Source organism: Lampetra planeri, chromosome 37 (assembly GCF_965212315.1).
Source record: "Lampetra planeri chromosome 37, kcLamPlan1.2.h2, whole genome shotgun sequence".
In the NCBI taxonomy this organism is placed as follows: Eukaryota; Metazoa; Chordata; class Hyperoartia; order Petromyzontiformes; family Petromyzontidae; genus Lampetra; species Lampetra planeri.
The window spans coordinates 10390236-10406836 of NC_136143.1; the positions used below are offsets into that span (position 1 = coordinate 10390236).

The 16601-nt window shown below is 59.9% G+C and overlaps 1 protein-coding gene across 1 annotated transcript; it reads right to left on the reverse strand.

Moving 5' to 3' along the window:
- Nucleotides 1-3721: 3721 nt before the first annotated feature.
- INTS2 (integrator complex subunit 2) lies at nucleotides 3722-16584 on the reverse strand. The gene is made up of 9 exons (XM_078612103.1): nucleotides 16114-16584; nucleotides 15376-15577; nucleotides 15153-15275; nucleotides 14212-14467; nucleotides 9964-10119; nucleotides 8561-8827; nucleotides 7999-8212; nucleotides 7577-7753; nucleotides 3722-4682 (listed from the first exon to the last, which is right to left on the reverse strand). Exons 1-9 carry the CDS (start codon nucleotides 16547-16549, stop codon nucleotides 4540-4542), a joined length of 1974 nt encoding a protein of 657 aa, XP_078468229.1. The 5' UTR covers nucleotides 16550-16584; the 3' UTR covers nucleotides 3722-4539.
- Nucleotides 16585-16601: the final 17 nt, after the last annotated feature.

Below are 16601 nucleotides of genomic sequence, written 5' to 3' on the forward strand. Positions count from 1 at the left end.
TCACCACCACCACCACTGCTGCTGTCACTGCTGCTGCCGCTGCTGTCACTGCCGCTGCTGTCACTGCTGCTGCCACTGCTGCTGCTGCCACTGCTGCTGCTGTCACCGCTGCTGCTGCTGCCGCCACCGCCGCTCCGTGTTGTGTCTCCCAGCGCGTCTGATGCCCGACGGTGGCGGGACGCGTGGTGACTGCGCGGGGAGCACAGGGGGGGGGGGGGGGTCACGGGGCGACAGCATTGACCACGTGGGTAGCAAGCACGTGGCACCATCTACACACAGCTACCATCACACACAGCTACCATCACACACAGCTACCATCACACACAGCTACCATCAACACAGCTACCATCACACACAGCTACCATCACACACAGCTACCATCAACACAGCTACCATCACACACAGCCCCAGCTACCATCACACACAGCTACCATCACACACAGCTACCATCACACACAGCTACCATCACACACAGCACGAGGTAGCGATGGAGCTGAGATCGCAGCGAGGAAATTGCCGCCGCGTCCAGAAGCTCGTCCGACACGTGCCGCGGAGCAGAGGCAGACAAGGACGGGGAGGGGGGAGATGGGGGGAGATAGGGGGAGAGGGAGGGAGATGGGGGGAGATAGGGGGAGAGGGAGGGAGATGGGGGGAGAGGGAGGGAGATGGGGGGAGATAGGGGGAGAGGGAGGGAGATGGGGGGAGATGGGGGGAGAGGGAGGGAGATGGGGGGAGATAGGGGGAGAGGGAGGGAGATGGGGGGAGAGGGAGGGAGATGGGGGGAGATAGGGGGAGAGGGAGGGAGATGGGGGGAGAGGGAGGGAGATGGGGGAGAGGGAGGGAGATGGGGGGAGATGGGGGGAGAGGGAGGGAGATGGGGGGAGATAGGGGGGAGAGGGAGGGAGATGGGGGGAGATGGGGGGAGAGGGAGGGAGATGGGGAGGGAGGGAGATGGGGGGAGAGGGAGGGAGATGGGGGGAGAGGGAGGGAGATGGGGGGGAGATAGGGGGAGAGGGAGGGAGATGGGGGGAGATGGGGGGAGAGGGAGGGAGATGGGGGGAGATAGGGGGAGAGGGAGGGAGATGGGGGGAGAGGGAGGGAGATGGGGGGAGAGGGAGGGAGATGGGGAGAGAGGGAGGGAGATGGGGGGAGAGGGGAGATGGGGGGAGAGGGAGGGAGGGAGATGGGGGGGGGGAAGATGGGGGGAGATGGGGGAGAGGGAGGGAGATGGGGGGGGGTGGAAGATGGGGGAGAGGGAGACGGGGTGAGAGCGAGGAGCGACAGGGATGGGGGGAGAGGGAGGGGGGAGATTTCCATGCAGCTGATATCATTGGCAGGTTTATCGACTGACCCAGCAATGACCCCCACACCTCCACTCCCCCACCCTCTCTCGCTCTCCGATTCCAACACAAAGACCCCCCCCGGCCGCCTTTGTCTCCCTATAGTGGCGTAGTTGACACATCGCAGCTGGTATTCATTTGAAGCGGAGTCGACCTAGGAGAGGCCCAGAGCCGATTCAGATGATCGTCACCGGTGTTGGTGGCCGTGAGCGGGAATCGAACTCGGGTCGCCGGGTTCGCAGCGTAGCGCAGCGCTGACCGAACCACTCCGTTCCGTACCCGTGTAAGCACAGTGCCGAGTGATGTGGGGACAGTGCAGCTCCCCGGGACCATGGTTACTAATTACCGTGACGGGAACTGACAGGGTCAAGTTCTCGTAATGTGGGAGCTAAGTGATTGTTAATAATGACTGATGGGACAAGCGTTGACAGGGTCACGTGAGGGTAAGCAGGGGACTCGGCGGACGTCACGTGTCATGAGGGCGGAGCTTCTGGAATAGGGGCGTGGCCGGGCCAGACCTGGGGGCTGTCGCCGTGGGGGGGGTCGTCACCCTCGTCAGCCTGTAGTGGTCACCGTGGAGTCGTGAGGACCTGGGGGCTGTCGCTGTGGGGGAGTCGTCACCCTCGTCAGCCTGTAGTGGTCACCGTGGAGTCGTGAGGACCTGGGGGCTGTCGCTGTGGGGGAGTCGTCACCCTCGTCAGCCTGTAGTGGTCACCGTGGAGTCGTGAGGACCTGGGGGCTGTCGCTGTGGGGGAGTCGTCATCCTCGTCAGCCTGTAGTGGTCACCGTGGAGTCGTGAGGACCTGGGGGCTGTCGCTGTGGGGGAGTCGTCATCCTCGTCAGCCTGTAGTGGTCACCGTGGAGTCGTGAGGACCTGGGGGCTGTCGCTGTGGGGGAGTCGTCATCCTCGTCATCCTGTAGTGGTCACCGTGGAGTCGTGAGGACCTGGGGGCTGTCGCTGTGGGGGAGTCGTCATCCTCGTCAGCCTGTAGTGGTCACCGTGGAGTCGTGAGGACCTGGGGGCTGTCGCTGTGGGGGAGTCGTCATCCTCGTCAGCCTGTAGTGGTCACCGTGGAGTCGTGAGGACCTGGGGGCTGTCGCCGTGGGGGAGTCGTCACCCTCGTCATCCTGCAGTGGGCGCCGTGGAGTCGTGAGGCCCGAGTTGCGTTGTCCCAGAAGAGAGTCGTCTCGATTAGCCAAGTCTACACAGTCACTCGCGGTGACTCGCGAAGTTGTCAGCGGACTTTATTCATAATGAATATACATCAAGAACAAGACGGTGACTCTGAGAGATACATTACACCAGTGTACACGCGTGTGTGTGTTCACGTGTGTACGTGTGTGCGTGTAAACACGTGTGTACGTGTTAACACGTGTATGCAATGTGCACGATCGCCGACGGGATGCAACGTGAACATTCCCAAGACACGGCTCGCGGGCCGGGTGGGTGCGGAGTTGTTCAGGGCACGCTCCTTCCCTTCCCGTGTGCGACGCAGCCTGACAAAGGTGCGCTCCAGGTTTGTTTGCGCGCAACAAATCTGTGTAGAAGAAACGCGAGTGCGTGTAACGCAGTGGCAAGGAGATGTTGACTACCTCGCCTGGTGCACAGGAGGTCGTGGGTACGATCCCGACCCTGAAGCCTGCTGCTGCTGTATATTTGGAGTTTGCGTCTCTCTCTCTCCGTGGTCACGTGGATTTTTCTCCGGGTCCTCCGGGTTTTCCCTCCACATTTAGAATCCGAGCTTGGAAATAAAAAATATTCCCATAGACCCCTCCCCCCCCCCCCTGCTCATTCCGCACGGTTATCACATAATTCACCGTTACCGGCCACATAAGGAAATTATTGGAGCTCTGCGCAAGAGTTTCACAGCTCCTCGGATTTCTCCCGGGAGAAATAAAGATTCCGAGATTCTGAAATGGGAAGCGAACCAAGCGACGCCACCTCGGGAGGCAGCGGGAAGAGCGAAAGTCTCTCCTCCGGGCCTCACGGAACAGCCGCTCGTCAAGGAGCATAAACCACCATCACACGACGCTCCACTCATCCTCGCAGCAGCAGCAGCAGCGGCAGCAGCAGCGGCAGCAGCGGCAGCAGCAACAGCAGTAACAGCAGCAGCGGCAGCAGCAACCACTGGAGCTGTGCACTTTTAAATCATCTATATTGACAAACTAATCTTTTTATAACTGCTTTTTGTGTTTAGTTTGTTGTCTTTCCTCCACACGGCAAATTAGCGCGGTTGGCTACGTACTGTGCGAAAGAAGTTCAACATACATACAGAATCAGAATATTTATTTATGCAGGAGGAATCCGATGAGCTATGAAGCTCTTTTCCAGCGGCGGAGGTCGAACACAACGCGGACGCAGAAACGAGCGAGCCGCACCGTTTAGTTCCCACAGATTTATTATTCAGAACAGAAAAACAGAAGAGGACAGCTTGGTACAAATGTGCCGATGTGATGATTGGCACGCCACGACGCCACGACGCCACAATGCCACGAGCAAGCGAGGGAGCTGCACCGTTGTCGGCGGTTCGATTCGGCGGTTCGATTCGGTGGTCCTGCCGTTCGGAACTCAAACACGACGCTGGCGGAACGGTCGCTGGTTTCCGCATCGGTTTGTTCCTTCCTGCTTTGTCGCAGCCATTCGCCCCTTCCGTCCAATCAGACGAGGACGTGCCACCTTTTGCCGTCCAATCGCCGCTCGCTGCTCGAACCGTCCGATGGAAAACGCGGAGGGTTTGCAAAATAACGACAGAGGCAGGGAACGATCCAATCGGAAATCCCACTGCTGCTGTCGCGATCAGCCTTGAGATCCACTTGTCCAATCGGGGTGGCATGTCACTGTGCTTTGGAGAGAGAGGTGCGGGCGGGCGGGCGGGCATCCAATCACCGACGTTTTTTTCCCACTCCCATCACGAGATGTCCAGATGTCGACGCTTCTTGCAGTAAAAAAAACAACAACAAAAACCGACGTGCCGAGTTCGTTTGCCGCTGTGCGTTTTATCCGAGCGTCCTCGGGCCGGCCGGCGTTTATAAAACCACGGCGGGTCCTCCTCCTCTTCCTCCTCCGTCCGCCACCGCCGCCAAAACCTCCACCCAGTCTCGGGGTTCGCTCTCAAGACGTTCTCGTCCTGCGGCGACATCCGCGGGTCGTTCAGCACAAGCGGCGGCGCCGGCTCAAGCGCTCCGAGTTTCCCGGCCGTTACTGCCCGCCGCCAATGAGCGCGGTCTGCACCAGCTGCTGGAAGGTGGCCTCCAGCAGAGACGCCAGGTCGGAACCGCGCCCCGACCCCTCCCCACCGCCCACCTCCTCCATCGCCTCCTCCTCCGCCCCCCGGTCGAGGCCTGGACAGACACAGTGGGACGGGGCACAGAGGGGACACCGCTCGCTCACGCCGCTGAGGGGGTAACCCTGACGCCTGCTGCTGCTGCTGCTGCGGATTTGGAGTTTGCGTCTCTCTCTCTCCCCATGGTCACGTGGATTTTTCTCCGGGTCCTCCGGTTTTTCTCGACACATTTAGAATCAACGTCACGGCGTTCAGATTGTTTGGCTGCTGCTATCAATGTCCACGCGGTGATGGTGATGATGATGAGCCGCCACTTCGTGGAGCTGTCATTGGTGGTGGCTTCTGAAAAGCAGCTACACAGCTCAGTGGGGCCTGACCTGGTAAACAAAATTTAGTTTAAATAGTTTAGGTGAAAAGTCCCCACGTTTATACCCAACGCCGCCGCCGCCGCCACCACTGCGATGCAAGCGGTGGACCAGGTCGTGAGTCTGGAAGGCAGTTCGGAGGCAGGCAGGAAAGCAAGTAGTTTGACACCTCGGAGGCTTTTGCAACCAATATCAACCATAACAACGGTTTTGTTAGTTAAAATATATAAATGTGTCGTTAAACCCGCCACCACCTGACACAACCAACTAGTAAGGGTTGTCTCGTAAACAGAACGTGGTCAATTCGTCACTAGTACAGCACACCGGTGTGTTGGAGAGCCAAGCCACGACATTTACAATCTGTTTACGACGTTTTGTTTACGTGACGAGGTTTGCTACATAAACAGAACGTGCCTGATGATGCTGAGTGTAATTATCGGCGAAACGTGACGGTACTCAAAGTGTAAATGTCGCGGTGCGTTAACTCTCGAACACTCCAGTGGGCTGAGGCAAGTCGACAGCCGGGGGGGGGGGGGGTCTGGGTTAGGGGAGGTCAAACGCACGGACCAAGGCCCAGGTGACCAGGGCGGTCTGTGATGATAATATTATAATAAATTCGTGTTTCTCTGAGTGCAATTCACACAAGACCTCAATGCGCTTTACATGAAGCTGACACCTTCCCCGTACTTGGTGTACTGATGTATTTACGTACACCGCGTACGTACACCATCCGATGTACGTACAAGTACTTACGTACAAGTACTTGAACATACATCATCGCCTATGTACGTAGGCGATGTATGTACATCAGTTTTTCTTCCGATTCCGTTCCGTTGACGAAGTAAAATAACTTTGTATTGATACGTCTTCGAGTATGAAGACGTACCGAGGCTCCCACAAGGCCATGCGGCAGGGGGGCGTGTGGCGCAGTTTGGCGCCGGCTCCCGTACCGTGTGGGCGGTCGTGTCACCACGGTTCTCTGTGGCGAGCGCAACGTCGCCACTAAACAACGGCCGATTCCGCTACGCTTCTCGAAATAAAACCAACGCCGGACCCGCTCGCGCGTCCCGAGATTTAGCAGTGAACGGGACACCACCCCACCCTGCGAACTGCAGATGTCTCGGAGTGGGTCGGGGTTAAGTTACGGAGTTTTTTTAAGACGCGATTTTAAAAGTGTAACGGTGCTCGAGTTCCTGAACAGACGCTCGCAGGCTGAGCAGAGAGACAGGGAGAGAGAGACGGGGAGAGAGAGACAGGGAGAGAGAGAGACAGGGAGAGAGAGACAGGGAGAGAGAGACAGGGAGAGAGAGGGAGAGAGAGGGAGAGACAGGGAGAGAGAGGGAGAGAGAGGGAGAGAGAGGGAGAGAGAGACAGGGGGAGAGAGACAGGGAGAGAGAGACAGGGAGAGAGAGGGAGAGAGAGAGAGGTGTGTGCCGCTGCTGGTGTGGAGCAGCAGCAGCAGCAGGAGGAGGAGGAGGCGGGGAGATGGATGGGCCCCACGTGTCTCTCTGGGTTGTCGCTGCGCTGCTCTCCCACAGGCACGGCTCAAGGCAATTCCACCAAGTGGCTTCACCACTTAGCCAATGGGCAGGACCCTTCACGTGCCCTTGGGAGTGCGCGGAGAACGACGGGCAGGGGATGAATGTGAGAGGAGGTGTCGAGAGAAGCGGGCGAGTATAACCGTTTGATTTATGTGTGTGCGTGTGTGTGTGCGTGTGTGTGTGCGTGTCTGTGTGTGTCTGTGCGTGTCTGTGTGTGTGCGTGTGTGTGTGCGTGTGTGTGTGCGTGTCTGTGTGTGTGAGAGTAAGTGGCAATGTGTAAGGTTATGGGGAGCGGTGGTGTAGCGGTTAGAACGCTGCGCTACGAACCCGGCAACCTGAGTTCGATTCCCGCTCACGACCACCAACAGCAGTGACGATTATCTGAACCGGACCTGGGCCTCCCCTAGGTCGACTCAGCCTCAAACGAGTACCTGGTGCGGTGCGTAGTAAACATCTCCACTGGGGAGACAAAGGCAGCCGGGCGTGGTGTTGGCCACCCACCCCCTCGTGTGCCGTGCCGGACTTCATAGGTGCTCACTAACAGCACTTGCCCCTACAGTCTGTTACAGGCTACACGGGGGATCTTTGTCTTTGTTTGTGCACAACAGGGACCACAGGTGCCAGTCCTCTCAGTCACCCCATGGCACCACCTGGGGGTCTGTCACGTGACCTCCTCCTCCTGCACCAAGCCTGGCACAGCAGTCACCCCATGGCACCTGGGGGTCTGTCCCGTGACCTCCTCCTGAACCTAGCCTGGCACAGGCGGCGCGGTGACAATGAGTGGCGACCGGCGGTTGTTGTTGTGGTGCCTGTATGTGTGTTGAACATCTTTGACACCTTATGCAGCCAACCGTGCTCATCGGAGCTGTGACTGCGGTTGTGGTTGTGGTGGTTGTGGTTGGTGTGGTTGTTGTGGTTATTGTGGTTGTGGCTGCGTGCGTTACCGCGTGTGCGTGAGGGCACGGCGTGGCGCTGGGCACGGGCGTTGACGCCACAAGCATTGTGGTGGTTGTGGTTGTTGTGGTTGTTGTGGCTGCGTGCGTTACCGCGTGTGCGTGAGGGCACGGCGTGGCGCTGGGCGCGGGCGTTGACGCCACAGGCGTGCCCCGCCTGGCTGAGCAGCGCCACGGCGTCCTCGTAGAGCGAGGGGAAGGCGCGGCACAGCGACGCCACGCACGGCAGCGCCGGCACCAGGAAGCTCGCACGGCGCTCGCCCGGCAGCACTGCGGGGCGGGGGGGGGGGGCAACGCAGGTCAGGGGTCACAGGTCAGGGTCAGGGGTTACAGGTCAGGGTTACAAATCAGGGTAAGGTGTTGCAGGTCAGGGATTACAGGTTAGTGATTACAGGTCAGGGTCAAGGATCACGTGATCACGTACCCACCCACCCCCCCCCACCCCCCCCCACTCCACCCCCCCCACTCCACCCCCCCCCCCACCCCACCCCCCCACCCCCCCCCACTGCACCCACCGCCGAGCAGCGCGGACATGGAGGCGAGCGCCAGGCGCGCGACGGCCATGGACTTGGGGAGCGGGAAGTGGAGGCTGAGGCGAGCGGCGAGCTGCAGGGCGAACAGCTGCTTGTGCAGCTGCGGCTGGGACAGCAGCTCGGGCAGGAAGTCGAGGCAGATGTGCATGGAGGGGATGCCGGCCACCGTGACGTGCAGCAACTCGCTGGGGTAGCCCTGCTCACGGAGGGGAGAGGGGGGGGGGTCGCGGGAGACACGGGGGGGGGGGGGGGGAGACGGAGGGAGGTTTTAAAGACAGAAGGCAGAGAGAGAGAGATGGCGGGGGGCGGGGTAGAGGCAGAGAAGGATGGAGAAAGGAGAGAATGAGAGAGCGGTGGGAGAGTGGGGGGGGTCGCCACACTCGGAGGGAGGTGGGGATCCCACCACAAGTACCAGCATCAGCATCGATACCACTCACCACCAATACTACTCACCACCAACACCACTCACCACCACTCACCACCACCACCACCACTCACCACCACCACCGGCGGCGCCAGCAGCAGCAGCGTGCGTGGTGCTCACCTGGAAGTGCACGAGTTTGGCGATGTTGGGGTCGGCGATGAACATTTGGTGCAGGAAGGAGCAGACGAGGCCCTGCACCTCCTGGCGCCGGCTCCTCGCCGCGCTGCCCCCACCCCCCTCCTCCTCCCCCTCCCCTTTTCCCCCGCCGCCCCCACCCCCCTCCTCGGAACCGCTCCCGTCGTCAACGTCACCGTCGTCGCCGTCGTCGCCGTCGTCGAGGGAGCCCCACTCGGCGTCCAGGCCGGGCGACAGTCGCCCCGGGCGGACCTGGGAATGACATCGCCATCATCACCACCATCGTCGCCATCATCATCACCACCATCGTCATGAACACCATCATCATAAACACCACCATCGTCATAAACACCACCATCATCACCATCATCATCGCCACCGTCGTTATAAACACCATCATTATTGCCACCTTCGTCGCCATCGTCGCCATCGTCGCCATCATCGCCGCCACCATCATCGTAAACACCACCATTGTCACTGTCATCACGACCATCATGATCATCACCACTGTTGGTGTCAATGTCACAATAATTTAGACTTTGTAACGCCCCGCTGTCTCCACGCACAGGATATTTCCTCGCTCCTGTGCGTGTGTGTACGTTGAACTTCTGTCGCACCGTACGTAGCCAACGATGCCAATCGGAGGGCGCTCTTCAACAGACAGAGAAAGACGACTCAGAGGCACGTGGGGTACTCACAGACGAGCCAAAATGGTAGCCGCGCGGTTTAGCCGGTGCAAAATCCACCCCCCCCACCCGACCCCGAGCTCTGCGGTCCTCTACGCGTAAGGATGTTCTCGGCCGACGGACGAGCGCTCGCGTGCGGGAGGGAGCGAGTCGCGCGAGGCCCCCGGCCAACCGGAGGCATCGGCGACACCGGGGGGGTCGGCAGCCCGCGGCTCCCCGAGGGGCGGCTTCGCGGCGTCGTTTATTCCCGACCACGTTCCCGTTCCCAGACGCCTGCAAGCTGCGGGCTGTCGGTGCCCGTTCACCGGCGAGCCTCGGGACGCGCGAGCGGCTTCGCCGTTCATTTTATTGCGAACAGGCCGGGCGGTCACACGACAGCGGCAAGGTGCGCCGTCACGGGGCGCCGCACGCTCGGACGTCGACTCCCGTCGTCGCAAGGGAACCGGACGTCGCCGGAAACTGGGTGTAAGCAACCTGGGCCGTCTGCCGTGTTGACGTGCCATCGCGGCTCTCTACACATCGTGTTATTATTTAGTTTTGACCGAATTCGTAAAAAAACATCAAAAAGGCCGCCCACCCGGGTCATCCAAGAGGCATCCGCCCTCAGGCGCTCCCGACACGACCGCTAGGAACCCCCCCCCCCTACGCAGCCGCCCGCTGGGTCCCAGCGCCAGCGGGAGACCGCAGGCGTCGCGAGCGAACCGTGGTGGACGCCCCCGAGGGGTCCCGGCGGCGCAGGGCCCCCAGGAGGCTGTCCGTGGAGATGCCCGGTGGTGACGAGGACGAGGAGGAGGAGGCGGCCGCGCGATCCAACTCGGGAAGGCAAATCTCGAGCAGGATCTGAACGGCGGCACTGTCCTGCTCCGCACACGCACAGGTGACACAATATCATCAGAGCTTTCAGTTCTATAGACGCGGTCGTCGCTCACGCTGATGGCAGGAAGGCAGCAGCCAGGCGGTGAGCCGGCGCTACTAACGATTGCCCCAGTTTTGCAGTCCTCTCTCTATCAAGATGTGTTCAGCACACACAGAGCTGACCCCACACACACACACACATACAGGTGACCCCACACACACACAGGTGACCCCACACACACACGTGACACACACACACACATAGTGACACACACACACACACATAGTGACACACACACACACATAGTGACACACACACACACATAATGACACACACACAGTGACACACACACACACAGTGACACACACACACAGTGACACACACACAGTGACACAACAACCGCCATTCGCCACTAAGTGGCGGTGACGTCACCACGACGCTTGTGCCAGGCCATGTGCACCTTGAGGCCACGTGAAGTGTCGAACGCCCGCTGGCAGGAGGTCACGGGGCAGACCCAGGTGCCACGGGTCGACTGACCGAGATGACCGAGATGACTGGCTGATGCACCACCTGTGCCCCCTACTGTGCCAACTTGCTGTGCTTTAGCCACCCGGCGCTCCGCTCGTTGTTGTGAGCGTCGCTCCTCCGCCCTCCGTTGTTGTTGGAGGGCGACTGCCTCCAACTGCCCAGTAGCGTCCTTCACGAGCCTCCTCCACTGAGGCCGATCTTGACACCGCTGGTACCAGTCATCGGCAAGTCCACTCAGCTCCACGTCCTCCTGTACCACATCACTCCATCTCTTCTCTAGCCCGTGCCGCGCCCGTTTAGCCCCCTCGATCCGGCCGAACAAAAGCTGTTTAGGCATGCGGTGGCTGGGCATGCGGGCTACATGACCCAGCCAACGCAGCCTTGCCTGCCGGAGGAGCTCACTGATGGGACTTTGCCCAGATCTTTCAAGGACTTGTGAGCTCCTCACACAATCCAGCCTGGTTAAACCCAGGATGGATCGTAGGCAGGCCAGCCTAAATGTTTCCAACCGGCGAAGATGCTCCACTAGGGGGGTCCACGTTTCGCAAGCATAGAGAAGGGAGGGAATGACCGTGGCCGAGAAGACCTGAAGCTTCGTGCGGAGCGACAGACCAGGTAGCTTCCACACAGCGTTACGCAACCGATGAAAAGATATTGCCGCTCGACTGATTCGGAGTGAGACCTCTGCTGATAAACTGGAGCCGGTCATGAGCACACTGCCCAGGTATGGGAAACTCTCCACTCTCTCCACAACTGCCCCATCACCGATTGGGAGTTGTGGGGGCGGAGTGCCCGATGGTACAAAATACCCAGGCAGGTGCTTAGTTTTGGTGGGGCTGATGGTAAGGCCCCACCTCTTAGTGGCACGCTCCAGTCTCAGCAGCAGCGTCTCCAACTCCTCTTCTGAATGAGCAGCTATTACCAAATCATCGGCATACATAACGTGGTTGACCAATAGGGAGCCATCCCTTGATCGCACCCGGGCGTCGATCAGCCTCCCATTGTATCTGTACCAAATGGTAATTCCCCCGGTACAGCTATTGAAGGCTTCACGAACTACGCAGTCGAAATAGATGTTAAATAATGTGGGAGCCAGAGGACATCCCTGTCGCACCCCAAGGTGTACAGGGAAAGGCTCCGACTCCCGGCCACGTAGTTTTACCCGGGCCCGCTCACCATCATGAAGGTCCTTAATGATCGTGAGCAGAGGGTCAGGGACTCCGAAAGCACGAAGAACAACCCAGAGCCCAGTCCTACTGATGGTATCATAGGCCTTGACCAGGTCAATAAAGCAGAGATGTAGGTCTTTTTGGAATTCCCTACACCTCTGCTGTAGCAGACGGACAGAAAATATGGCATCTGTGCAGGACCGCCCTTTCCTGAAACCACATTGGGGCTCCGCAAGCCTCTCCTCAGCATGCCTAGCAAGGCGATGTTGAATAATCCTTGCCAGGACCTTACCCGGCACACTGAGGAGTGAGATGCCCCTGTAGTTGTTACAGTCGGTACGGTCCCCCTTCTTAAAGAGGGGGACCACCAGGGCATCCTTCCAGTCCTGCGGAACCCGTCCAGTGGTCCAGACTGTTGTTATGATGTCATATAGGGCAGTCTGTGCACAAACGCCACCCTCCCTCAGCATTTCGCCTGGGAGATCATCTCTGCCCGGTGCCTTCCCTGGTCTCAGACTCCGGATCGCCTTCAGTACTTCCTCAACAGCTGGCACCTCAGCCAGCCACTCACAGGGGGTGACCTCTTCCAATATTTGAGGCACCGCAGCCTCAGCAGGGTTATCCCCACTTTGTGCCATGATGTTTTCCTGGCTGAGAGATTTTCCCTCCCCCAGGACCTCACAGAAATGCTCAGCAAATCTGCAAACCTGTTCCTGGGGGTCGGAGATTGGATCACCGTTTTTTCCTCTAATGATGGTAATAGGTGTGGCGCTGCAGGTTACTTTTTTGATGGAGTTAAATAGTGATTTGTGATCGCGGGCCACTGAGGCAGACTCCATCTCCTCAGCAACCCGCGACCACCACCCATCCTTACAGCGCCTCACGGCTCTCCGAACCTCCGAGCGAAGACTGCGGTAAACCTCCTCATTCTCTGACGTGGGATGCTGTAGGCGATGAGAGTGGGCCTGTCGCTTTTTCTCAATTAACCTGAACACCTCCTCCGTCAGCCAGGGTTCCCGGGGAGGTCTGGACCGCGTACCCAAAGCAGCCATTGCAGCTGCATGAGTCACAGTCTTAAACCTCGCCCATTTACCCTCGACATCAGGTGGAGTGGGGGACGATGCCAACCCCAGCTGCAAGCGATGATGAAATTCTCGCTTGCAACTTTCATCAGCTAACTTAGACCAGGCCACTTTTGGTTGGAATGGGATCCTGGGTGTACACCCACCACCGGAGTGGAAGAATGGCAGGCGCATCTTACAGATGACTAGTCGATGGTCAGAGGGCAGATCAGCTCCACGGTAGGTCCTGGTGTCAAGGACATGGGCTCGCATCCGCTGGTCCGTCACTACGTAGTCCAGCAGATGTTCTTGCTTGGACCCGGCATGCATCCATGATGTTGTGTGGATGCGCCGATGCCGGAAGAGCGTGTTGGTAACTACAAGCCCATGGGCTGCACAAAAATCTAGCAGCCTCCTACCGTTATTATTGAGCTGATCTGGCCCATGCCTTCCAATCACTCCAGACCAGGTGCCAGTATCATGACCAACTCGGGCATTGAAGTCACCCAACAAGATGACTCTGTCCCGAGTGGCCACTTTAGCCAGCACCTGTGACAGGAGGTCATAGAAAGCGTCCGACTCATCGGCTTTGCCTGCATCCCTCCACAGATGTTCGTCTTCGGTGGGGGCATAAGTAACCACGACCACCACTCCTCGCCTCTGGTTGATGGGAAGGCGAGCCCAAAGTATCCTGGGGCTTACAGCTTCCCACACCTCACCGCCACGCTCCCACGCCCCCTTCATTCTTTTGTTCAGAAGAAGAGCCACACCCTGTTGTTTGGCAGTCTCCTGCCCCGAGTAGAGGACTGTCCACCCCTCATGGTGGCAGGAGCCAGAACCGGTCCACCGGACCTCCTGAATGCCACAGAGATCCAGGCGGTACCGGTCCAGCTCCCGACAGAGGAGTGGCAGCCTCTCCTCCGCAGTGAGCGTTCGAACATTCCACGTGGCCATCCGCAATGGTTTTTCGTTGTTTCTGGAGGAGCCCCGAGGGTTAAAATTCAATCTCCTGGCTCCGCCAAATGGGGTTTGGCCAGGAGACGTCATAAAAGCCTGACCCCCCGGGGCCTCCGGCACAAGCTTATTAATTACAGGTTTATGTTTACTTCGTAGTTTAGTGGTGGTTAATTGAAGGTGGAGGGGTTACCAGCCCCTCGCACCCGTCCAGAGCCCCCGTTTAGCCACTGTGGTGGTCACAGACGCCATGAGGGGAGAGGCCAATGGGCATTGGCCCTCCCCCCACAGCACTGCCCACGACAATGTTGCCCGTCCGGCACCGCGAAGAGGTAGGAGGTTGTTTTGCACAGACACACACACAGTGACACACACACCCCACCTGTGCGGCGAGCAGGGCGTTCTTGAGCTCCTCGCGGGTGACGTCTCCGCCGCCTCCGTTGGCGCTGGAGGTTGCGGGCCCCCCCGGGGGCGCCGGCTGGGGCGCCCCCGGCGGGGCCGGCGGGGCGCCGGGCGGGCCCCCCCGGGACGGCGCGTCGGGCTCCCAGCCGGCGCGCATCTGAGAGGCGAGGAAAGCGCGAGACGCCGCCAGCGACCCGGCCAGCACGCGCAGCACCACCTCCAGCAGCGGCGGGCAGCTGGGCACACACACACACGTACATGTACACACGCACACACACACACACACACACGTACACACGCACACACGCACACACGCACGCACATGTACACATGTACACACGCACACGTACACACACACGCACACATGTACACACGTACACACGCACACACACGCACATGTACACACGTACACACACACACACGTACATGTACACACACACATTTATACACACACACACGTACATGTACACACGTACACACGTACACACACGTACATGTACACACGCACATTTACACACACACTCACGCGCACACACACACGTACACACGTGCACACACACGGATACACACACACGCACACACACACGTACACATGTACATACACACACGCACACACACACACGCACACACACACACGCACGTACACACACACATGTACACGCACATGTACACACACACCACATGTACACACACATGCACACACACACACGCACATGTACACACGCATACACACGGACACGCACACACATACACACACGCACAACGACACGTCGGGTGGTGGAGGGTTATAGACACACAAGAGAGCCGTAGTCTTGCGTTGTCAGAGCACTCTTAGTGCAACGTGGCACGTGCGCCCCGTCACGGCGCTAGCGTCGCTTGCCGTCCCCGTGGGCCACGTGGGGGGGCGATGTCGGCGCTCACCGGAAGACGCGCGCGTCGCATCTCAGCACGATGAGGGGGTCGAGCACGAGGTCCAGCTCCGTGTGCTGGCGCCGCGGGAGGCAGCCGGGCGCCTGCAGCGCGTTCACGGTGAGCACCCACAGCCTGGGGGGACGGGGGGCGCGGCGGTGACGGTGAGCGAGCGGCGAGCGAGCGGCAATCCTCACCGGTGGGGCGGCGGCGGTGAGTGAGCGGCGATCCTCACCGGCGGGGCGTGGCGGTGTTGAGGGCGGCCCAGATGCGCGCGGCCAGCCGGGTGAGGCGCTGGGGGGTGCGGGGGGGCAGGAGGCAGCGGAGACCCCGCGCCAGCGCCGGCGCCAGCGCCAGCAGCTGCTCCGTGGGCGCCAGGGAGAGGCGCTCGAGCGCACGCGCCAGCGCGCAGGGGGACGAGCGCAGGCGCGCAAACGCTGCCCCGCCGCACAACGCGCACGCGGCACACACACACACACGCACACACACGCACACACGCAACGTACACAATGTTCACAGAGGCAAAGATCCCCCTATAGCCTGATCAGACTGTCGGGGCAAGTGTGTTAGCGAGCACCTACGAAGGCCGGAACGGTACACGAGGGGGTGGATGGCCAGCATCACGTCCGACCGCCTTTGTCTCCCCAGTGGCGATGTTTACACACCGTACCGGGTACTCATTTGAGGCTGAGTCGACCTAGGGGAGGCCCAGGACCGGATCAGATAATCGTCACCGAGCGGGAATCAAACTCGCGTAGCCGGGTTCGTAGCGCAGCGCGCTAACCGCTACTGCACTACCGCTCCCCACACACAACAACAACCGCCATTTGCCACTAAGTGGCGGTGACGTCACCACGACGCTTGTGCCAGGCCACACACGCACACAAACACACACGCACGCACGCAGACACACACAAACACACACACGCACGCACGCAGACAGGCACGCAGACACACACACGCGCACACACACCGCGGGTGAGTGCTGCCGGGGTGATGGTCGCGGGCCGTGCAGGCAGCAGGAGGCCGCGCAGCAGCAGCGCCTGCGTCCCGGCGGCCGCCTCCTCCAGCAGCCAGTCCTCCACCAGGCACAGGTCGGGCTGCGACGTGGCGACCAGGCGCAGCAGGGACGGGTACAGCGCTAGCGGGGCAGGGGGGGGGGCAGAACCGCGGGAGTCGGAGGGCGCTCGCCGATCGAAAGAGCGCGCGAAGGGAAATGAAGGAATTGTTCGGCGCTTTGCCGAAGGGAATCCCCCGGGGGGAAAACTTGTGGGGCGTCGCTCGTCGGGCTGCGATGTGGAATGCGGATTGAGTGATTGGCAGGTCGTCGTTTTAAATTTGGAAAGTTTGAACCAAGATGCCAGCACACCCGTGGTGCTCTGGTGAACATAACCACAGTGTCCAGACATCCGCAGTGTCCACACGCCACCCGCAGTGTTCACCAGAGTGGCCTGCTGTGTG

Bases quoted from the DNA above. Each gene is read 5' to 3' on its own strand.
- INTS2 (XM_078612103.1), bottom strand. From the start codon at position 16,549: ATGTCTGGACACTGTGGTTATGTTCACCAGAGCACCACGGGTGTGCTG. The intron at 14,468-15,152 runs GTGAGCGCCGAC...GTGTGTGCCCAG, and splicing joins TGCGACGCGCGCGTCTTCCG to CTGCCCGCCGCTGCTGGAGG. The intron at 7,754-7,998 runs GTGGGTGCAGTG...CCCGCCCCGCAG, and splicing joins CATGTCCGCGCTGCTCGGCG to TGCTGCCGGGCGAGCGCCGT.